The sequence below is a fragment of the Bufo bufo genome, chromosome 1, assembly GCF_905171765.1.
Source record: "Bufo bufo chromosome 1, aBufBuf1.1, whole genome shotgun sequence".
NCBI classification, from domain to species: Eukaryota; Metazoa; Chordata; class Amphibia; order Anura; family Bufonidae; genus Bufo; species Bufo bufo.
Window position 1 is genome coordinate 229,133,797 of NC_053389.1, and position 24,851 is coordinate 229,158,647.

The following is a 24,851-nucleotide window of genomic DNA, read 5'->3' on the forward strand; positions in this document are numbered from 1 at the left end:
GGCCGCTATCCGTGTTTTGCGGATCCGCAATTTGCGGACCACAAAACACTTACGATCGTGTGAATGTAGCCTAATATAGAGCTAGCCAACCTGCTGCTCTCCAGCTGTTGTAAAACTACAATTCCCACCATGCCCTGCTGTAGGCTGATAGCTGTGAGCAGTCTGTGCATGCTGGGAGTTGTCGTTTTGCTGCAGCTGAAGAGCCACAGGTTGGCCATCCCTGCTCTAAAACAAGGACAGAAGTGGTCATCCAAAGAAAGAACCACACTCTGTTATGGCTAATAGTGGGTAACCCTCATTTGGGGGGAGGGTTGCCAACTGTTTCCTACCTAAGCCCTATTAGGCCCCTTTCACACGGGCGAGAATTCCGCACGGGTGCAATGCATGTTCTGTATTCTGCGTTTTTCACACAACGCAGGACCCATAGAAATGATTGGGGCTGCGTGAAAATCGCATAGCATCCGCAAGCAAGTGCGGATGCAATGCGTTTTTTTTATTTTTTACGTATGGTTGCTAGGAGATGATGTAAGTAAATTGCTAAAAGTCAATTTACTGTACTATTTTCCCTTATAACATGGCAATAAAGGAAAATAATAGCATTCTTAATACAGAATGCTTACTAAAATGTTGCTTGAGGGGTTAAAAAAAATAATTATTAACTCGCCTCATCCACTTGATTGCGCAGCCGGCATCGTCTTCTTTCTTGTGGACCTGCAAAAGGACCTTTGATGACGTAATCGCGACATCAGCGCAGATCCTGCTGAATGAAGATAGAAGGATCTTCTATCTTCATTCAGCAGGACCTGCTCTGATGTCACCGCGCTCACCATGTGGTGAGCGTGATTACGTCATCAAAGGTCCTTTTGCAGGTCCTCAAAGAAGAAGAAAGAAGACGATGCCGGCTGCACGATCCAGTGGATGAGGTGAGTTAATTATTTTTATTTTTTAACATATTTGTAAGCATTCTGTATTAAGAATGCTATTATTTTCCCTCATAACCATGTTTTAAGGGAAAATAATAACATCTACATAACACCGAACCCAACCCCGAACTTCAGTGAAGAAGTTTGGGTCTGGGTACCACTTTCAGTTTATCATGCGCGTGCAAAACGCATTGTATTTGTCAAAACTGACTGAAATTGTGTGCGCACTCGCGCGGGTTTTCCGCAATGCACCCAAGAACGCATCCGGAGCAAATCCGGGACGCCTGTCTTAAAGAGGCCTTAGAGTATACGAAATAAGGGAGTTCAATCTCTTTAAGAAGATACCATAGTTTAAATGTTTGTAGTCTCCAGTAGGACTGCTTTCCTTGTACTAAGACTGTCTGCAGTCTACATGCCCATGGAGTTGGGTTCACTATAGTACATTTGTCCCCTTAGCTGTTATGAAGGGTGAGGCAAGTACATAGAGAATAGTTGCATGTTGCTGCCCTCAGTCGGGGGGCCTCTTACATACTCGCACACCCCAGTAAACACACAGTATTTGAGGAATATGCGGTGTCTCCCCACAGTGCTGTGGTTCATGTCCCTGCTCAGGATGTAGATCCCATCGTTGTATAGAGTACAGCTGACACTGAGCCCGGATTTTGAGGTGTTAACTTTCAAACAGTTCCATTCTCTTGTTCTGGTGCTGTACGAGTGCACTCTTAGCAAGTCCTCGCTCTGTGCACACTGAGGGTCCCGTCTAAATCCTCCAACCAAGAACAAAGTCTCTTCTATAGACACCATCTGTTGCTTCCGCACATGCTCTCTGCATATATCAAACACCGACCACTCGTCTACTGAAGGACAGTAACACAGCACGCTCATGTTCCGACCTGGACAAAGAGGTGAGAGAGAGACTAGGTTAGTGATGGAGAGGAGCAGCTGAGATGCATTTTGGGCAATCTCCTGAAGAATGCCAGACTGAGGGTGCTGCAAAAGTGAGGAGCCGAAGACATCTGAGCAGCAAACTTTGTGGAGCAGAGTTGTGGATGAAAAGTCATCAAGATGTTACCTGTGAGTCACTAAATACATCTGATGAGTACTGTAGTCCTTTGTATGATCTACAGTTTGATGGTGGGTGGTAATATTCCTGCTTGCGAAGCAATTTGAAGCATACCCTTACCATTGTTAAAGGGGTTTTCCCAATACACATCTCTAAATTGTAAAATCTTAGGCTTGACATTTGCTTTAGAGGCTCCATTTGGGGCCTCCGTCACGGATTATATCATCAGAGAGTGCTAAAACCGGAAGCTGCACACTTCATGGCCCAGGCCGCCTTCCACTGGCTGAGATCAGGAAAGGCGTTTTATAAGGGTCCATTCACACGTCCGTTGTGTATTGCGGATCCCTATAGAAATGCCTGTGTGTTGTCCGCATCTCTTCCGGACCATTGAAAATGAATGGGTCTGGATCCGTTCCGCGACGTTGCAAAACGGATCCGGACCCATTCTACAGACGTGTGAATGGACCCTTATAGTAATAGGCCTAAGCCTGTACAAGCGCAGCGGTTTTCTTCTAGACGATTCTTGGTATATTTGCTGGATTGTAGTTTTTGGGGCCGGCCGGAGACTTTCAAGCTTCTGGAAATGCCGGAATGCACACTAACACACTACTGGAAGGCAGTAGTGTGTTAAAAATATGTATATGGGCAATTTTAAATTTTTGTGCATTTTTTTTTCCATTTTAGATCCCTTAGGGGACATGAGCATGCGGTTTTCTGATCGCTTGTCCCATAGACTTCAATTGAATACAGTCAATGGGATTTATACTGGCTGCCTGTGAAGCCATGTGTTACGGACAATGGGTGTGGACCCACTGTGCCAACTAACCAGTTTGGCTTTGGGCTAAACCTAAGGACATTGTCCTGGTGGTTCCCTGAGCCTCTACTTCTCTCTAAACCCATAGATGCCGTGGAGTCATCTCTGAACCCGGTCACTGCTGGCAGGTGCCTGCTGTATTATAAATAGGGAGTGAGCTCAATGTGTAAGCCCACTCCATTACCCCAACCATGTTAGGGTGGGGTAAGGGTTTAAAAAAAACTCACCTTTTAAAATCACTCTACTCTCCAATGCTGTGGCTCCCAGCACTGCCCTTTAATCTGGAAGTGATGGGGCCCCATTTTTGATCGCAAGGCACCTGCAAGCCACTCACTGGCCTAGATGGTCACATCTGCAGGTACTGCACATCACAGTAGTGATATCCAGTTCCTGCATATGTGACCACTGTGGCTATTGATTGGCTCCAGTGATCTTGTGACCAAGAACGGATCACCATCACTACTGGTCTGGCAGGGACCAAAAGGAGCTGCATCACTGGAAAGGAGACCGTTTTAAAAGGTGAGTGTTTTTTTTTATTTAGTTTTGTTTGACACAATGCCGTCTGCCATTGCCATTCAATTTTTAAATATGATAGACAACCACTTTAATGACCAGACACGTTGTTGTGATTTAACGAACATGGTGTCTTAATGGCCCAAACGTTTTTATTTTTTGGGCTACCAAAATAAAAATAAAATATATATATATTTTTTTATGTGATGTATGGGGCTGTTTATTAATACATTTTTAAGATTATTTTTTTTTGTTTAGCTTTATTTGAGGAAAATTGCAAAAAAAGGTTTAAAACGGTGCTATTATAGATATCAAAATGTTTTTTATTTTATTTTTTGGATACAGAAGAACTCCCCCCCCCCATACCCCCTCCCCTGACTTTCTTGTGGCTGGCCATAAAATCATCAATGTTTTATTCCCAAAACCAGAACAGAAAGTCTGTCTAAACAAAACCAGGGAAGCAGAACAACTTCACATGGAAGTTCCTCAAAACCCCATAGACCTGGTGGAGCCATTCGAAAGGTTAGGCTTAGGATACCTTAACTTGCAGAAGGGGTCACATATAATAAAAAATAAATTAAAAAAACATACATCAAAGAAATACTGGACCTAATCCATAACTTCGGAGTCTGTTGCTCATATTGGACTTAGGCCATTCACCGGCATCATCTGTGTTAACTTCACCTCAAATCAGGGCTCTGTAAAATGTAGTAATTAAGGAACTCCTCAAGTACTGCCTCTAAGGCCCCTTTCACACGGGCGAGTATTCCGCGCGGATGTGATGGGTGAGTTGAACGCATTGCACCCGCACTGAATACCGACCCATTCATTTCTATGGGGCTGTGCACATGAGCGGTGATTTTCACGCATCACTTGTGCGTTGCGTGAAAATCGCAGCATGCTCTATATTCTGCGTTTTTCACGCAACGCTGGCCCCATAGAAGTGAATGGGGTTGCGTGAAAATCGCAAGCAACTGCGGATGCGGTGCGATTTTCACGCACGGTTGCTAGGAGACGATCGGGATGGAGACCCGATCATTATTATTTTCCCTTATAACATGGTTATAAGGGAAAATAATAGCATTCTGAATACAGAATGCATAGTAAAACAGCGCTGGAGGGGTTAAAAAATAATAATAATAATTTAACTCACCTTAGTCCACTTGATCATGCAGACCGGCATCTCCTTCTGTCTCCTTTGCTGAACAGGACCTGTGGTGAGCATTAATTACATGAACAGGACCTTTGGTGACGTCACTCTGGTCATCACATGATCTTTTACCATGGTGATGGATCATGTGATGACCGGAGTGACGTCACCAAAGGTCCTGTTCATGTAATGAATGCTCACCACAGGTCCTGTTCAGCAAAGGAGACAGAAGGAGATGTCGGTCTGCGCGATCAAGTGTACTAAGGTGAGTTAAATTATTTATTTTTATTTTTTTAACCCCTCCAGCGCTGTTTTACTATGCATTCTGTATTCAGAATGCTATTATTTTCCCTTATAACCATGTTATAAGGGAAAATAATACAATCTACAGAACACTGATCCCAAACCCGAACTTCTTCACAGAAGTTCGGGTTTGGGTACCAAACATGCGTGATTTTTCTCACGCGAGTGCAAAACGCATTACAATGTTTTGCACTCGCACGGAAAAATCGCGGGTGTTCCCGTAACGCACCCGCACATTTTCCTGCAATGCCTCGTGTGAACCCAGCCTAACCCCTCCATGTTTGCTATGCACGTGTGTGGAACATTATGAGGGATTGGAGGAAGGTAGTATGAAGTTGCCATGATGCCCACAAGAAAATATATCTTAGTGGACAGATTTTGAGCTAAAATCGTGGTTAAAGGGAACCTGTCACCAAAAAATCGCTTATTAAGCTGTTAATAGTACCTTATAGTGCTGCATAGTAGTGTCCTAATGCACTTTTTCATTGTTTAGCCGCATCTAGCCTCCTTGAGAAATTGATGTTTTATTCAGCCGCTGCCTCCTGCTTCAAGTCAGGTTTGAAGTCAAGGGGGCAGCGGCCTAGGCGTCTCCAATGCTGCTCTCCCCGCCTCCCGCCGCCTTTATTGACAAGCCGGATCTCAGTGACGGGACCGCGCTCCCAGCCCGCATGCGCAGTAAAGGGCTGCTGTAGCGCGATCCCGGCTCCGGCTCGTACACTCAGCCGGCTTCAGTTTTGCTACTGCGCATGCGCCCGGCATCTTCTGTAACTGCGCTAGTATGTAAGGCTGGCGGGCGCATGCACAGTAGCGAAACTGAAGCCGGCTGAGTGTACGAGCCGGGATCGCGCTACAGCAGCCCTTTACTGCGCATGCGGGCTGGGAGCGCGGTCCCGGCACTGAGATCCGGCTTGTTAATTAAGGCGGTGGGAGGCGGGGAGAGCAGCATTGGAGACGCCTAGGCCGCTGCCCCCTTGACTTCAAACCTGACTTGAAGCAGGAGGCAGCGGCTGAATAAAACATCAATTTCTCAAGGAGGCTAGATGCGGCTAAACGATGAAAAAGTGCATTAGGAAACTACTATGCAGCACTTTAAAGGTACTATTAACAGCTTAGTAAGCGTTTTTTTGGCGACAGGTTCCCTTTAAATTGACTTCATAAAACTTAGTCTTAAAAGGCAATTAGCATACACACTAGCCTCTCCACAACATCAGAGGAAGGGGGGCTAGTGGTGGAATCTGGAGACCTTCTTACGATGTATGTCCCTCCAGCAAATTGTCATTTCTTTGGGGGACAACTCATTTGACGATCTTGCTGACTTTCATGCTACCCCCAGCAACCGAACTTCTACCATCTCATAATGCATTAAGCTCCATTTCTTTTACCTTTTTATTTTCAAACTGTCATTTTGTGCATTGTATTTGTATGTCATTGTATTTTTTAATTTTGATAACTGTATTTCTGTACGCACTTTCCTGTGGATATTAAAACTTTGTTTTAATAAGAGCCTTCTTGTGTTTCCACCACCTTCGAAGAAGCATTATGTACTACTTGTGTATTAACCCTGTGAATGCTAAAGAGCGTAATGGGTTTGGGTGGGTAATTGTGAGTTACCTAGTTTAAGGCGTCTTGCCCACTTAATATGAGATATGATATGGTGCCAGCTAATATCCCTTAGATGTTGATGTCAGATAGCTAAAGGAGGAACATTTAGTGCAACCCTGTGGCTCACCGTAGCAGAGTGGGAAGTTGACATTAAAATCTAGGTGACCCTTTAAGCTCACATCCTGAGTCTAAGGCCTCATGCACACGACCGTGTGCAGGCCGGGCCCATGCTGCAGACTGCAAATTGCGGTCCGCAATGCATGGGCACTGTCCGTGGGGCCGCCGCATTCACTTGAATGGGGTCCGTGATCCACATCAGACTGTCCGCACCGCATAAAAGTAGTGCATGCACTACTTTTTTGTGGTGCGGAGGCACGGACAGAAAACCCACGGAAACACTCTGTAGTGCTTCTGTGGGCTTCCGATCCACGCCAACGTTCCGCACTGCACCGCATCTCCAGGATTGCAGACCCATTCAAGTGAATTGACAGACTTACTCATATGGGTAGGATGGATATTTATATTCTATTATCATTGATTTCCTCCTTATTGGATTTTGCATGACACAGGGCTCTGCCATACTAAAGGTGCATTATATGGTCTCACGAAGACATTTGTTTGTAAAAGGTCTGCTCTCTCTCCTAAGAGGGATACAAACAAAAGGGTGTGTACAGAGAGTCACATACAATGTACGGAAATTTGTTCGAAAGATAAGGAAATCCTACATGAGAATGAACAAACCCACCTGCAAGGATCTCAGGTATACTCCAACAGGTCCTTGATAAATGCAAGGTAATGATAGGTATGATAAGACACTGTCCCTGCAGACTGAATACATAGCAATAGGGACAACACTTAGATTTCATTTTAACATACATTATTCATTTGTTTCAAGTCATAGAAACATAGAATGTGTCGGCAGATAAGACCCATTTGGCCCATCTAGTCTGCCCAATATATCTGAATACTATGGATAGCCCCCGGCCCTATCTTATATGAAGGATGGCCTTATGCCTATCCCATGCACGCTTAAACTCCTCCACTGTATTTGCAGCTACCACTTCATCTATTTAAAATGAGAAATAAATCTGTGAATCACACTAATTTGGATAAAGACATTAAATAATTATACAGGTGATATGACATTTTTCCAAGTGTAACAAAGGGAACCGTCCTTAGAGTCAGTGTCCTATCCAAGACTGCCCTCTCCTGGCAACTCAGGAATAGACTAGACAAATACGAAGCCTATTATACATCTCCACGCCCTCCGGATGACATCATAGGTAATGGGGGTGGAGGTCTCAGAGGGGGACAGGTTAAAAACAGGAGTAGGGGACACTCAGGGGGGACACGGAGATAGATGGACTTAGAGAGGGATAGACAGACTCATATACAAACGGGAATACACGGAATCATCAAGGAACTGGCACACCGCCATCTTGCTTGCATTCATGAGGCCTGTTAAAACCCAGATATCTGGTAAAGTTTAATCCTCATTATCTATATGATTGATAGAAATTAACTGGCTTGATATTTAGTAATCCCTGCTTTATTGTGGATGTATAATATAAAAGGTGCATAATACGGAATACGATATCTAAATTGGTATCAGAGGAAACGCTCTGCCTGAAATCCATATTTCAGGAGTTAATATCAAGCCTGATAATTGCAGATACTATACTAACGGATATGTGAGATCGGTTTATAGATTGAGCAGAGCAAGTATTTGGGTGTACAATATCCTCATCGAATTGTTGAAGCATATGTGATTGTAATTGTATATATTTGCCCGTATTAAGGGGTACTACATGCTCATATACTACATTTTGTGGATGCCATCTCGTGGATATATCTAGGTATTGCACGTTAGGATATATTATTGATTTTTGTTGATTACATTTTTTTTATTTTATTATTATATTCTATATTTATGTAAATAAATAATTTATATTTTGCATAAAGGCTGGCACACTGTTTTACTCATTGCACAACATGATTACCTACCCTTGATCTCTTCATATTTTGAGGTGTTTTAAATGTCCACCTCGTAAGATCAAATTTTCATTGATCCTTAACTTTTCTTAGTAAAGCATTTAGCTTTATTAACCCTGACAAAATGGGCCGCATCCGTGATGCGGGTTGCACAGGGCCGGTGCCCATGTATTGAGGACCCGCTGTTTGCCACGGCCGTGTGCATGAGCCTTAAGTCGTGATCCTGACACAAACTATAGCACTTCATTCTTTAAATTTGCAAATTAAAACCAAAATAAATAATTAAAATGAGTTCCTGATTTTGTGTATGACATTTTAAAATATAAAATGGATCGTTTTTTGTGAACAGGACAGCCATGGGACATATTATGTCCCCCCAAGATGTCATAGAAGACCTCTGGGGAACGTATACACTTTAGGGCTTTTTGTTTGTTTGTTTTTGGGCCTTCCCACTGTAACTTGGGTATCCTTAGAAGCCCCAGTTACGGGGGAAAGTCATTTCTTCTGGTGACCTCAATAACTTGCAGAGCTGATCTGGGTCTACTGAAAACCAGCAGCTCAGCTGTCTGGAAACACCTGACAACCATGTCATCAGTTCATTAGGCCCATTCCTGTATTCACTGCACTCATTGAGCACTATGCATGGGGGAAAAGAGAAGGCAAAAATGTAGTCAGTAATCAGGAGTAATAAGTCAAGTAATAAGAGAAACTTGACTTCTTGTATTGTATTCTTGAAGACGTTTCGCTACTCATCCGACTAGCTGTCTCAATTAGAATGGCCTTACAGGGCATCTGTCACCAGAATTATTGTAGTGAAACAGACTAACCTGCAACATTTGCGCAGGTCAGCAGAAGCTAGCAGTCTTGGTCCCATCCCCATCTGTGGCTTGATTTCTAAGAAAACTGAACTTTCAATATATGCAAGTGGGCCTCTAGGAGCAACAGGGGCGTTGTCGTTACTCCTAGAGGCTTCCTTCTCCCTGCAGTTTGACAGGGCCTAGTCTTGCACCTTTGGTGTGTGCTGCCGTACAGACGAGAACTGCCGCCGAGCCACTCTCCTGTACTGTGCCTGCACCAGGTACTGAAGCACACAACAAAGGAGCAAGACTAGGAGAAGTCAGGGCCAGGCATGATGACGTTTACAATGTCTGGCCCTGTCAATCAAGGTGCAGGCGGTGCGGCAGCAGCAGGGAGGACGGAGCCTCTAGGAGTAACGATAATGCCTCCATTGCTCCTAAAGGCTTATTTGAATATATTTTATAGTTAACCCTTTCCCGACTGCAATCTGTATATATACGTGATAGCTGCACATGCCCCGTGCAGCTATCACGTCTATAAACGTCAAGACAGTTCTTTAATCCAAGCGCTGCAAAGCGCTTGGATTAAAGCTTCTGCCCCCGCACTGCTGCTGTCACGGACAGCATACAGTTCAGTAATGCCGGCAAGGGACCAATCAGAGTGGCCCCTTGCCGACAATCGATCCGATTGGTTAGTCTGTGCAGACTAACCAATCGGATCGCGGCAGTGGAAAAAATGCCGGTTTCAGGCTCTGATCTGCGCTCTGCAGATCACAGCCTGAAATCAGGTAGTGTCTCTGTGGCCCCCAATCTGTGCCCCTTTCCTGTGCCCCCCGATCTGTGCTCCTCCAACACCCCCCTGTGCGCGCCTGCCCCTGATGAAGTAGTTTCCCCGTCCATATTTATGTAGTCCCTCCCTGATGCGGTCCGCCCCATGCTGTCTCCCCGCCCCTCCTGCCCCAGCCTCCCTCACCCTCAAGGTTAGCCGCCGTACCCCAATACAACCCCCCCCCCCCCCATTCCAGCGCTGCCCCCGATCCTGTGCCCCCGCTGTGTGTGATGGCGGCGGCTCCATTCCTGAGCCGCCGCCATCAGCAGCGAGTGTCAGCTCTATGCTGACACTCTGCTGTAACCCCATAGATGCTGCGGTTGCAGCATCCATGGGGTTAATAGAGGGAGGGAGCTCCCTCTCTGAACCATCGGGGCTGCAGCGCTGATAGCAGCGCCCGATGGTTGCCATGGCAACCGGACGCTTTGCAAAGGCGTCCGGTTGCCATGGCAAAGGCATCTGGTGCTGCCACCTACAGGGCATCTAATAGTATTATACTTTGCAATGCAAGAGCATTGCAAAGTATAGTACAGCCATCAGCCCCATTGGATCTTCATGATCCAAGAGGGACTTGATAAAAAAGGAAAGTGAAAATAATAAAAATGAAAAATAAATAAATAAAAATGTAAATTAAAAAAAGAAATTGCCTTTTCCTATAAAAAAAATAAATAAATAAAATACACAAATTAGGTGTCACCGCGTCCGTAACGACCGTCTCTATAAATATATCACATGATAGACCCAGTCCGATAAACACTATTAAAAAAAAATAAAAAAAACTGTGCCAAAAAAAGCTATTTTTGTCACCTTACATCACAAATAGTGCAACAGCAAGCGATAAAAAAGGCTTATGACCCCCAAAATAGTACCAATTAAACCGTCACCTCATCCCGCAAAACATGATACCCTATTTAAGACAATCGCCCAAAAAATATAAAAGCTATGGCTCTCAGACTATGGAGACACTAAAACATAATTTTTTTGGTTTCAGAAATGCTATTATTGTGTAAAACTTAAATAAATAAGAAAAAGTATACATATTAGGTATTGCCACGTCCGTAACGATCTTCTCTATAAAACTATCACATGACCTAACTCCTCAGATGAACGCTGTAAAAATAAATAAATGAAAGCTGTTCCAAAACAGCCAATTTTTTGGTCACCTTGCCATATAAAGTGTAATAATGAATGATCAAAAAATCCTATGTACCCAAAAATGGTACCAATTAAAACCTCAACACTTTCTGCAAAAAACGAGGCCTTGCACAAGACGATCGGCAGAAAAATAAAAAACATATGGCGTTCAGAAAACCAATCCAGCAAAATCTGCCTTCCAAAAACCGTATGGCATTCCTTTCCTTCTGCGCCCTGCCGTGTGCCCGTACAGCAGTTTACGACCACATGTGGGGTGTTTCTGTAAACCGCGGAATCAGGGTAATAAATATTGAGTTTTGTTTGGCTGTTAACCCTCAATGTGTTAAATAAAAAAATGCAATAAAATGGAAAATCTGCCAAAAATGTGAAATTTAGAAATTTCATCTCCATTTTCCTTTAATTCTTGTGGAACACCTAAAGGGTTAAAAAAGTTTGTAAAATCAGTTTTGAGTAACTTGAGGGGTGTAGTTTTTGCAATGGGGTCATTTATGGGGGTATCCACTATGTAGGCCCCACAAAGTGACTTCAGACCTGAACTGGTCCTTATAAAGTGGGTTTTGGAAATTTTCTTAAAAATTTTAAGAATTGCTTCTAAACTTCTAAGCCTTCTAACGTCCTAAAAAAATAAAATGACATTTCCAAAATGATGCCAACATAAAGTAGACATATGGGAAATGTTAAGTAATAAATATTTTATTAGATATGACTTTCTGTTTTAGAAGCAGAGAAATTGAAATTTGTAAAATTGTGAATTTTTCAAAATTTTGGGTACATTTTGGATTTTTTCATAAATAAAGGTGAAATATATTGACTCAAATATATGACTATCATGAAGTACAATATGTCACGAGAAAACAATCTCAGAATGGTTTGGATAAGTAAAAGTGTTCCAAAGCTATTACCACATAAAGTGACGCATGTCAGATTTGTAAATTTTGACCTGGACATTAGGGCATCAATGACCCTTGGTCACGAAAGGGTTAATTTTTCTCAGAAATAAAGCCACAGATGAGGATGGGACCAAGACTGCTAGCTTCTGCTGTCCTGTGCACATCAGAGGTCAGCCTGTTTCACCACAATGATCCTGGTGACAAAAGCCGTTTAAATACTGGTGGCTTGTGCTTTAGTCATGGAGGTAAAATTTTGATTGCATTTTCATGAATGAGGCTATTGGGTGTGATTAAACTGCATTGGGAGAGGTGTTAGAACAGCATTGTAAGTGGCAGACAACAGATGCCACGCCCCACCACCACCTCTATTCAAGCTTGGTTTCTCCAATTCAACATAAATAGATTATTTCACACCTCTTTTGAACCAGAGCTCCTTTGAAGAGTACGGAGCACCACATTTAGAACTGCCAGGACTTCATATCTAAAGTCCAAAGCTTTATAATGGGTACAATGTTGTCCTATGACTTCACAACAAGTCCAGTTGCTCTGACTTATTACTACTGATATATGACCTGGGTGAATGGCAAAGGTCAAAAGTGGTTTTGAATCATTTTCTCTCAGGGTCAGAGACCCTTCTGATTTCTATAAAATTAGAAACCACTTGTTCCAGAACAGAAAATGAAAAGATAATGGATTTTGGAAAGCAAGAAGTAAATCATTAAAACACAAAAATGTCAAATGGCTGCCTGTCAGAAAAGGGTTAAGCCGGTGGGTACATTTACAGGGCAACATGAGTTGTACATGTACATAGGTTGTTATGGAGTTAAAAGAGCACTCCATGCACAGTACGGTCTTGGAAACCAGTGCCAGATCATCAGAATATCTGAAATATCAGATTCCAGATTAAAGGAATTTACCAGCAGGATGTAATCATGAATACTGACCCCGAGGGGTGTAACCTCCAATCACATAGATCCTCCCCAGACTTTCACAGGCTGAAAACTCAACAAGTGTGTGAGGGAGTGGGGCAGCGAGCGTCCACGTGTTCTGCGCTGGGTTGAAAAACTCCATGGTCTGTAAGGAATGGCCGCCGATTGCATACAGAGCCCCATTCACAGCCAGCAAACGGAAATTATACCTGGAGAAAGTAACACGAGAGAGGAACAGACAGAGTCAGCAGAACCAGACAGAACGAATATTGTGTCAGGAAAACATCGCTGTATAATGAAACGTTCTTAAAGTTTGTAGTACGCATGTTGAGTAACTTTAGTCACTCCATTTTCAAGATCACTGCTTGCTGTTACTGAAAGGGAAACTTTCTTCTTTACATCTAGAAGCTGACACCTTTGCAGATTTAAAGGGTTTGAAACAGGATTTTAACTTAAACCTATCCAGAGCACAGAGGATAAGTGTTTGATTAGTGGGGGTTCGACTGCTAAGACCCCCACTGATCACAAGAAAGGCGCCCGTGTCCCCTGTACGAATGGAGCGGAAGTGCACTGCCTCTTCATTCATCTCTAGGAGACTGCCAGAGATAACAGAGCGCTGTACTTGACTAGCTCTGGTAGTCCCATAGAGTTGAATGGAGTGGCAGCGTGTATGTGCGACCACCGCTCTATTCAAATAGGGGTCACCCTTATCATGATTGGCAGGTGAGATCCCGCTGATCAGACACCTATACCTTATCATGTGGATAGGGAATAAGTATTTGTCATGGGACAACCCCTTTTAAGGGGTTATCCAACCCCTATAATGACGCCCCCAATGCCTGGGCACCTAATATAGATTATACTTACCCGGTCCTCAGCACCCACGTCGCTCCTGATCCCTGCACGGCCGCTGCTGCATCTCCAATGCTAGGGAGGCTCGTCCCCATCGTGGCCTGCCATTGGCTGCCCCCCCGCCCCCATTCCCATATGTTTCGATCTGCACAAAGGGGAGATGCAGCGGTGGCCGTGCGGGGATAAGGAGCGACACGGGTGCCGGGAAGCTGGGTAAGTATAATCTATATGAGGTGTCTGGGCATTAGGGGGGTGATTATAGGGGTTGGATAAAAAAAAAATTGGCTACATAAAAAAGTATTCCATTTATAATAAATGACGGCATTTAGAAGCAAATTACAGATTTCTAATTTCTTACACTGATTAAGGCTACTTTCACACTTGCGTTCGGAGCGGATCCGTCTGGTGTCTGTACAGACGGATCCGCTCCTATAATGCAAACGCTTGCATCCGTTCAGAACGGAACCGTTTGCATAACTGTTTTTTTCAGATCTGATTTTTCACTTCGTGAAAACTCAGATCCGACAGTATATTCTAACACAAAGGCGTTCCCATGGTGATGGGGACGCTTCAAGTTAGAATATACTAAAAGAACTGTGTACATGACTGCCCCCTGCTGCCTGGCAGACCCCCCCCCCCCCTGTTTTTAACCCATTGGTGGCGTCCTGGTTGCCATGCAGTAGCATCCTGGTTGCCATGGTTACCGATCGGAGTCCCAGCGATTAAACTGGGACTCCGATCGGAACTCTTCGCTGCCACCAATGATGGGGGGCCGCACTGGCAACCAATGAGTTAAAAACAGGGAGGGGGGGGGTCTGCCCCCTGCTGCCTGGCAGCACCTGCCAGGCAGCAGGGGGCAGTCATGTACACAGTTCTTTTAGTATATTCTAACTTGAAGCATCCCCATCACCATGGGAACGCCTCTGTGTTATAATATACTGTCGGATCTGAGTTTCACGATCTAACTCAAATCCGATGGTATATTCTAACATAGAGGCGTTCCCATGGTGATGGGGACGCTTCAAGTTAAAATATACCATCGGATTGGAGAAAACTCCGATCTGATGGTATATTAATAGGGACTCCTGACTTTACATTGAAAGTCAATGGGGGACGGATCCGTTTGCAATTGCACCATATTGTGTCAACGTCAAACGGATCCGTCCCCATTGACTTACATTGTAAGTCTGGACGGATCCGTTTGGCTCCGCACGGCCAGGCGGACACCAAAACGCTGCAAGCTGTCCGCCTGCTGAGCGGAACGGAGGCCAAACGGTGCCAAACTGATGCATTCTGAGCGGATCCGCATCTATTAAGAATGCATTGGGGCAGTACGGATCCGTTCGGGGCCACTTGTGAGAGCCTTCAAACGGAACTCACAAGCGGAACCCCGAACGCAAGTGTGAAAGTAGCCTAACACATGTGACATGCTCTGAAAGTAGCAGCTTCCAGTCTCTGAATGTAAACAGAAATACAGAATTACTGTATTCACTGACAGCAAGCTGTGATCTTTCAATGGTGATGAGCTGAAACACAAGCCATATTAGAGAATTGCAGAACTTTACATTCTACAATAACTCTCTGCAGAATAATGAGATGCCTCTCCCACAAGAAGATTGCCCTCAGCATAAAACTGACGGGAGTAGCGTCATTCACGCCTCTCATACGGTAGAAATCTCAATGAATTTCTGAGATTCCTATAATGGATTCTCCATGCGGCCGTGATATAAACTGCCTATAGATGAAACACTACATAGGTTGTGGCAGGAGGCGAAGCTTTACAGGAGGTCCTTGTATGGACTCCACATCTGGAAACCTCCGGCTGCTCCACCTCTGACATAGATGTGGGCGGACAGAGGACGTGAGAGTCTCCTCCATGCAGAACTCCAAATAAGGGAGCAGGACAGATAACTGGCAGCTTTACCACCAGCACTGAAACTGCAGAACAGGAATTAACCCCTAATGGACAGGACCGCCTCATGTAGCAGTGCTGAATGTGTTCTATTTCTCTTAGTACAATTAAGATCAGATAATGCAGTCGGTTAAGCTGGAATCCTATAGAAGACCACAGATAACACATAATGATAAATGTCAACTTAGGGCCCTTTTACACCGGCTGAGGATCGGTCAAATATTGGGAACGAACGTTCATACAAACGCTCATTCCAATTACTGGCCCATGTAACGATACTACCGATCACCCGACAAGTGTACTAACGCCATCACATCATTCATGTGGCAAGTAGAACCAACAGTCTTTGGCAGCATACTCGGGGATGTGCTGCCATACATAAATAATATAGGGCATGAACAATCGTAGTAACAGTCATTCATCCTCCATTCATTTCTCATTGGAACATGTGATAGGCCCTTCAAACGAGTGCCGATCCTTTTAGTATATGGTCAGTCGGCACTCGTTACTGGCTTCCAGCTGCTCATGTAACAGGACCCACTCAGATATATAATGATTATAGGAAAAATATAGTCATTTTGGGGTCTATAGTGATAATCTGAATTGTTCCTATACACTGTTGGTCCGACCATGACCAATAATGGCTTTGTCGATGATGCTAAAACACGTACAGTTACTGTTCTGAATATTTGTTGAATTGTAGGCAAATCTTATCATCTATGACTGGCAAAACACCCCCTGTCCGTCACTGAGGCATATGTAGATGTCAATGTTATGGGGGCGCTTTGAGGGAAATGAGAATTGGTTCTATCCTAAAGCTAACCATACACATAAGGATAGTTTCACATTACCACTAAAACCATCCAGCAGGCTGTTCCGGCAGAGGTTCACCCTGCCAGAGCACCTCCAGACCCCACTGACTACAACCGGACTCAGCGTGTTTCTGGCATGATTGCCAGGATTCGGGCAGACAAAAACTGATGCATCATTTTTTGTTCGTCCCAATCCCGGCACTCATGCTAGAAACAGGCCAGATCCCCTTTGGGTCCCATTATAGTCAATGGGCGCCAGCGGGGAATGGCAGGATCCGGCTATGCCGGGTACAATGAACTCCTCTGCCGGAACAGCCTGCCAGATGGTTTTTAGCGCTAATGTGAAACTAGCCTAAGATAACTGTCTGGTGAACAACTGCCCGGCTGGCAAATATCTCTCCACACAGAAGAATGCCGGTATGCATGCTGGAAACCCAATAGACTATTATAGGGAATGGAATCCGTCAGGGGGCTGGCATATGCCGGATTCACCAATTCCAGTATTCTGTTCCTGCGCAGGAACAGAATACAGGAATACAAGCGCAGATGTGGACATAAAGGCTACATGCACACGACAGTGAAAAAAAAAAGTCTGTTAAAAAAGGACATTTTTAATGGATGTTTTTTTCCACTAATACCTTTCTGAGAAATGGATGTTAAAAAACGGACCCATTCAATTGTATGGGGGCAGTCTGTCAGTGAAAAACAGACAAGATAGAACATGTTCTATTTTTTGATGTCCGTTTTTCACTGACAGTCACAAAAACTGCTGTGTGTGTGAATAACCCCATAGACAACCATTGGTCTTAAAACGGAGGTGTAATGGCCGTTAAAAAAAAATTGTACATCACATGTCCGTTTTTCACTGTCGTGTGCATGTAAGCTTAGATAGTCAGCCAGTCCCCAAAGCTAATGTATATGGCAAGCTTCACAAAACACTTCTGTGTGAAAATGGCCAACCCCAACCAATTTCATCATCTGTAAGATCGGTGTAAACCCAGTTTATTGGAGTTATCTGGGATTTAACGCAGATGTCCTAGTTAAATAAAATCTTGGGCAGCAGTATAAATATCGTAAAATAACAAAGAAAAGTCATACTCACCCCCTTTCTCCCCTGACACTTCCAGTGGTCACATCCCGTCACGTTCCTTATAGTGTTGAGGTCAGTGACTGCCTGCACGGTGACCTGCGTGCGCAGGATGTCACCGCTACAGCCAGGAAGATGACATCATCACTGCAGGACCACAGAATGATGCTGGATAGAAAGGGGCAGAACAGAAAAGGGGCGAGTATTACACCTTGAGTTATTTTATGGACATTTACTGCTGCCGCATGTGTTTTTATGTAACTTGGAAAACCCCTTTAGGTATCGATGACCTATCCCTAGGTCGTCAATATCATATCACCAGAATAAGAGCAGTTCTGTGGCAACCAGACTCTACATAGTGGACTGGTTCCAGCACTGGCAGACAGACTGCCAACCATCTGATATTATGGTGGGTTCACATCAGGTTTTTCCCATCCGTCTAAGGGCTCGTTCACACGAACATGTGAAGCCCGTGCTGTGGACCTCAAATTGCGGTCCGCAATGCACGGGCATCGTCCGTGAAGCAGGCGCATGGGGATGGCAGACCCATTCACTTGAATGAGTCCGCAATCCTTCCGTTCTGCAAAAAGACAGAACAAGTTCAATCATTTTGCGGTGCGGAAGCACAGAACGTAACCCCAGAAAGCACTCCGTAGTGCTTCCGTAGTGTTCCATTCCGTTCTTCCGTTCCGCATCTCCGGATTTGCGGACCCATTTAAATGAACGGGTCCGCATCCGTGATGCGGAATGCACACGGAACGGTGCCCGTGTATTTCGGACCCGCAAATGCGGTCCGCAATACGGCAACAGGCAGCACACGTTCGTGTGAACGAGCCCTAATATATACAAAAAACGTATACGTTAAACCGATGCCTCGGACTGATCCCATACAGTGACATCCGTTCACCATAGAGTCCCATTATAAAAAAAGAACGTGGTGTGCTGCGTTTTTGTATCCTTTTTTTCTAACGTATGCATCAAACAGAGGCATAAAACATGATGTAAACCCACCCTAAATTATCTATCCCAAGAATACTTAACGGGGTTCTGCACTTTGTTTTAACTGATGATCTATCCTCTGGATAGATCTTCAGCTTCTGATCGGCGGGGGTCCGACACCCGGGACCCCCGCCGATCAGCTGTTTGAGAAGGCAGCGGCGCTCCAGCAGCGGCGCTCCAGTAGCGCCGCCGCTTCACACTGTTTACCGCCGGCCCACTGACCTCTCGACTAGTATCAACTAGCGTGGGCGGGGCTAAGCTCTGTTCACTTGAATGGAATTTAGCCCCGCCCACGCTAGTTGATACTAGTCGTGAGATCAGTGGGCCAGCAGTAAACAGTGAGAAGGCCGCGACGCTGCTGGAGCGCCGCTGCCTTCTCAAACAGCTGATCGGCGGGGGTCCCGGGTGTCGGACCCCCGCCGATCAGAAGCTGATGATCTATCCAGAGGATAGATCATCAGTTAAAACAAAGTGCAGAACCCCTTTAAGTCCCGGAGAGTATGATATAGCATATATCTTATACTTTCTGCCTCAACCAGAGAGCATTTAAATACACTGAAAATTCATTCTTACATTCATGGCAACCACACCAAAAATCAGTGGGGGGGATTTATTAAACTGGTGTAAAGTAGAACTGTTTTAGTTGCCCATAGCAACCAGAGTTGAACTTTCATTTTTCACAGCTCCTTTGGAAAATAAAAGGTGGAATCTGATTGGCTGCTATGGGAAACTAAGCCAGTTCTACTTTACAATACTTTTTTAAATCTCCCCCAATGTACCTTGACCGGTATACATGCATTTATCCCAATAAGTGCAGAATTTATTGGCTAAACAATACTCTTCTCTCAAGCAGTGAATAATACCACATAGCTGTTTCTTCGTTATATGTGATTTTAGGAATGCTGGGTGACAACCAATATGGCCACCATTAAAGCACCCACTGTACACCCCCACCTCACACACACATGTAATGTTTTATAATTAAGCATCAAGGCTCTAAGGGACAATGTTGACAACATTGGTCAGTATATTGGCTGTCTCCCAACTTTCCAAGAAATAGATGAGGATATTTTTAGGGAATTTTGGATGATACCTCTTCTGGTTCATAGCTGGCTCTTCACTCCAGCATCCGGTGCTTGGATTATAGGAGTGCATGGCGCTGACCTCCTGCCCATTCTCCCGGGTCCCTCCAGCTACAAAGAGGTAATTATTTAGGACTGCAGCACCATATCCCTGCACCCTCAGCATACTCGGAGTGATGGTCCCAGGCATCACCTGCCAACCTCCTCCTTCATCTAAATAACGGAAAAGAACCCAAGAGTCACTGCCTTGCTGAGACAGCACCAGTAGAGAGGGGGCTCCTCTCAGCCTCTCCTCTAAGACTTGTTTCTTAAGAGATTCAGGGCTGTCTTGGAAGTCCGGCCTTTGTAACATAGAGTGGTAATGAGTTGCCATATACCGAAGGGAGGAGTCTGCTAAATCCCACTGACCATGTAACTGGGAAACGTTCAGGAGGTCCAAGCATGTATCCAGTGACAGTAATGACTGCAGGAGGGACAGGAGACCATGGACTTGTAAATAGCAAGCGGCCTCCACCAATGACTGTAGAGGGGCCTGAACTATGGCTTCATGCCCATATTCTGAATCATCTTGACTTGGGTTCAACATCTTAAATCCACATTTGGTGTCCTCAGATGGGATACAGTCTTGAAGTGGGCTGCCCGTGATGTGGCGGAGGACACCCTCTAAACCCTCCTGGCTAAGCCCATGCAAAGTCACCACTTCTCCGCTGCTCTCACGCATCCCAGAACGGAAGAGAGCCTGGAAGAAGCCACTCTGGGCTACCAGCTGGTCCCGAGGCACGCTGTAAGATCTGGAGCCCAGAAGGATTTGAACATGATCCAGTGATGACATCACACCGACGACCTCGTCTTGTAAGGGACATCACACACCTGCTAATCAAAAGCACACAATGCACTTATACAACCATACTACATTAGGTGGAGGGGTCTTCCACCAAAGATCACCCCAAATATTCAGCAAGCTACTCTAGGAGGCCTTCTACAGGCACTGGTTCATGCTATCATACCTGGAAGGGGAAAGCTTGTCCCTTACTGCTCACAACCTCTTCCCATTATTTGCAGGATGGCACTACACCCTAACTTGGAGGGGAAGAAAGCCCTATACAGGGTCATCCACATATACAAGCATAAGGTGAGTCCCCTTCTCGTGGGCTCCATTGGCTTTATTTAGTGTCTCTATGGTATGTACCTTTAAATCTATTTTTCCACAATTCCATGCACTACAGCACTTAAAAATGTTGTCCACTCCTTTACAAATGATGGCTAATCCTCAGGATTGGCAGGAGTCCAACACCCCGCACCCCACTGATCAGAAGTTCTACAGTAGTTCCAGAGCAAGAACTACACAGCTCCTTCCGTTGTGCAGGATCGGTAACTGTAGGGCTACTGCCTTTCACTTAAATTAGAGCAACGCTGCAGTAACCAGTTTTGTCCAATGCACAATGGATGGAGCTGTATAGTTCTGGCGCCAACTTCCGGTGCTGCAGAACAGCTCATCCACAGGAGTGAGGGAGTCAGACCCTGGCCAATCAGATAGTGATGGCCTATCCTAAGCATGGGTCTTCAGTTGTTAGGGAGTGGACAACCCCTTTAAAGCGGTATCCAAGATTTTTTAACTGATGACCTATCCTCTGGATAGGTCATCAGTATCTGATCAATGGAGGTCCAACAGCCAGGACTCCAACCAATCAGCTGTTTGAGAAGGCACAGGAACTCCTGTAAGCAGTGCAGCCTTCTCACAGCTTTCTGTAGGCCAGCGACGTCACGTTCATCTGTCACATGCCCTAAGCGCAGCTCAGTCCCATTCAAGCGTAATGTACGGCGATGTGCTTGGCAAGCTGTGGGAAGGTAGCAGAGCTTACCGGAGGGCCAGCACCTTCTCAAACAACTGGGTTGCCGGAACCCCAACCGATCAGATACTGATATCCTATCCTGAAGTGCCCATTCACTTTTAATTGCTTTTGGTTATACACATTTCTAGTGACACTTTTCTCCAGTCACAATAAAAGGCCCAAATGTTGAATTTCAACATGCAAAAGGTGGATTTACACGGCCCGATTGTCGGGCATATAATTGGGAATGAACGTTCCTGCAAATGCTCGTTCGCGACAATCTGCCCATCTAAATGTGCCGCCAATCACCCAATGAACGAGTGAAGCGCTCGTTCATTGGGTGATCCTGTCGTTCGTGCAGGCACCACCAATCATCGTTCCTGGGCAGCAGATCTTGCTGTCTAAACAGCGATCCGCTGCTCAGAAACAGTGCATCTATATGGGGACGAGCGACCCCTCGTCCTCATACTGTGGAGGTGATTGCTGCATGTAAATGCACAGTCTCCTTCACTGAACGAGCAGCCGACTGTCGGGAAGAAACACTTCCTTCCCAGCAATCGTCTGTAACACTGGGACGTGTAAACCCGCCTTTAGCCCTCCTTTCCTCTCTCATCGAGAAGTAAGCAGGTCCTGCTAATTGTCGGATTTGGCCGCCTTAAGGGTCCATTCACACGTCCGTAGGTGTTTTGCGGTCCGCAACAGAAGCGAGGGTGGCATGGGAGGAGAGAGTCGAGGGGGAGGGGGGACACATTCAAAAATTTGCTTTAGTGTTTATATTGAGTAGAATGCTAGAATTTAAGTGAAAACTGGCACCTACACAGAAAGAGGAACAGGTAAACGGGTGGGAGTGTAACTGGACAACAAAACCAATGCATGGTCCATCCAGTACAGAACTGCAACTCAATGCCACTGCGACAAAGTTTTATTCACCTACCACATATCACTATGACGTCTCCCATTCACATCTATACAGGTTCAGTGGCTTCATGCGATTGGTTCGTGTTTGGCTTCATTTCTGTGAATGAATACAAAATATTATGTGACGCCCCCATGTTACCAAGTCAATTATTAATAATTATCGGCTTTAATGTTCTAATATGAATCAGAAACCCATCAGGGAACCCCCTCCTCCCGTTGTAACTGGGATGAATGCATTTCAGAGGGGAGGATTTATACGTTGTGTCCAGGTCATCCCAACTGATCTCCTGATCCCACCTCCTCTCCCCTTACCTCCTATATGATGGGTTCTATGGGTGAAGATCAGACGTCCGGCATCTTCCTGTCTCCTCAGCTCCTGTGCTGCCAGCAGTTCCCTGCTCTACACTTCCTGCAAACTGCAGCCAGCCCCAAAATCACACCCATCTGTATAAACACACCCCAAAATCCTCCCTTCTCTATACACCCAGCCTCTGTGCAGCAGCTGGCACCTCCCTGGTATGGAAACTGGGCATGCACACACACATCTGTAGAAACACACCCTGTGTGCACCACAGTCTACTCCACCTGCACAGATCGCACAGCATACACGTAACACACACATGCCTCAGTGCCCCCACATGCCTTGTTTCTCCTTCTGTAACAAGAGAGGTGCCAGGAGGGTCTTGTAGCCGCTTTTCTCCCTAGACCAGGGATGGCCAACCTGAGGCTCTCCAGCTGTTGCAAAACTACAACTCCCATCATGCCCGGACAGTCTACAGCTATCAGCCTACAGCAGGGCATGGTGGGAGTTGTAGTTTTACAACAGCTAGAGAGCCGCAGGTTGGCCATGCCTACCCTAGACCAGGGGTCTCCAAACCCCGGCCCGCGGGCCACAACCGGCCCGCTTGTGCGTTCGATCCGGCCCGCCCGCAGCTGGCAGGTTGCAGGAACCAAATCCGCACAACCGCCCATGCTGTCACGCTTGTGTTGTGTGTTCGATTCCGCGCCCGCCCGCAGCTGACAGGTTGCAGGAACGAAAGCCGCACAACCGCCCATGCTGTCACGCTGTGCTTTTTGATTGGCTGCTGGGACCGCCGATGTCCCGGCAACCAGTGACGTCACAGGTGCGGCACCTCCCCTCTTCCCGCCCGCTGTTTGAAATAACAAATCCACGTGTGTAGCAGCGGGCGGGAGTCGGGACTCAGGAGTCCAAGAAGAAAAAAAAAAGAAGAGGAGCAGAAGCTGGCTACAGCGGAGGCAAGTGTTGCACAACGCTGATGGGGACACAATGGGGAACGCTGACATTGCTGTGCTGCGCTGATGGGGACACAAGCTGCTGAGGACACATACTGATGGGGATATTGCTGTGCTGCTGGGGACACTGCTGATGGGGACTTTGCTGTGCTGATGGGGACATTGCTGTTCTGATGGGGACACCGTTGATGAGGACACGGGTGTCCCCATCAATGGTGTCCCCATCAGCACAGCAATGTCCCCATCAGAGGTGTCCCCATCAGCGATGATGGGCACACTGCTGATGGGGACAATTCTGTTCTGATGGGGACATTGCTGGGGACACCGCTGTTTGGCACACTGCTGATGGGGACATGGGTGTCCACATCAATGGTGTCCCCATCAGGATAGCAATGTCCCCATCAGCGGTAACCCCATAATCGATGTCCCCATCAGCACAGCAATGTCCCCATCAGAGGTGTCCCCATCAGCGGTGATGGGGACACATGCTGCTGGGGACACCGCTGACAGGGACATTGCTGTGCTGATGGGGATGTTGCGGTGGACACTGCTGATGGGGACATTGCTGTTCTGATGGGACATTGCTGGGGACACCGCTGATGGGGACATGGGTATCCCCATCAGCGGTGACCCATCATCGGTTTCCACATCAGCACAGCGGCGTCCCCATCAGCAATGATGGGGACGCTGCTAATGTGGAAACTGCTGATGTGAACATTGCTGTGCTGATGGGGACATTGCTGAGGACACCGCTGATTGGCACACTGCTGATGGGGACAAAGGTGTCCCCATCAATGGTGTCCCCATCAGTACAGCAATGTCCCCATCAGCGTCCCCATTCTGATGGGGACATTGCTGTTCTGATGGGGACACCACTGATAGGGACACGGGTGTCCCCATCAACCGCGTCCCCAAAGGCAGTGTCCCCATCAGTGGTGTCCCCATCAGCTGCTAATGGGGACTCCGCTGATGGGGACATTGCTGTTCTGATGGGGACATCATTAATGGGGACATTGCTGTGCTGATGCTGACATTGCTGTTCTGATGGGGACATTGCTGTGCTGATGGGGACACCGCTGATGGGGACATTGCTGTGCTGATGGGGACACCGCTGATGGGGACATTGCTGTGCTGATGGGGACA

The 24,851-nt window shown here is 46.0% G+C and overlaps 1 protein-coding gene and 1 long non-coding RNA gene across 3 annotated transcripts; one reads left to right on the forward strand and one right to left on the reverse strand.

Moving 5' to 3' along the window:
• Positions 1 to 1,139: 1,139 nt before the first annotated feature.
• Positions 1,140 to 22,892, reverse strand: KLHL42 (kelch like family member 42). Of its 2 annotated transcripts, none has more exons than XM_040436130.1 (5): positions 22,767 to 22,892; positions 22,471 to 22,551; positions 19,716 to 20,574; positions 12,976 to 13,169; positions 1,140 to 1,816 (listed from the first exon to the last, which is right to left on the reverse strand). In XM_040436130.1, exons 3-5 carry the CDS (start codon positions 20,534 to 20,536, stop codon positions 1,383 to 1,385), a joined length of 1,449 nt encoding a protein of 482 aa, XP_040292064.1. In that variant the 5' UTR covers positions 20,537 to 20,574; positions 22,471 to 22,551; positions 22,767 to 22,892; the 3' UTR covers positions 1,140 to 1,382. The 2 variants fall into 2 exon arrangements, with proteins under 2 accessions (XP_040292064.1, XP_040292055.1); XM_040436121.1 differs by having other exon boundaries at positions 19,716 to 20,577.
• Positions 3,823 to 6,090, forward strand: LOC121004066. The gene is made up of 3 exons (XR_005779653.1): positions 3,823 to 3,940; positions 5,351 to 5,352; positions 5,932 to 6,090. It is a non-coding gene; the product is annotated as an uncharacterized LOC121004066 (long non-coding RNA).
• Positions 22,893 to 24,851: the final 1,959 nt, after the last annotated feature.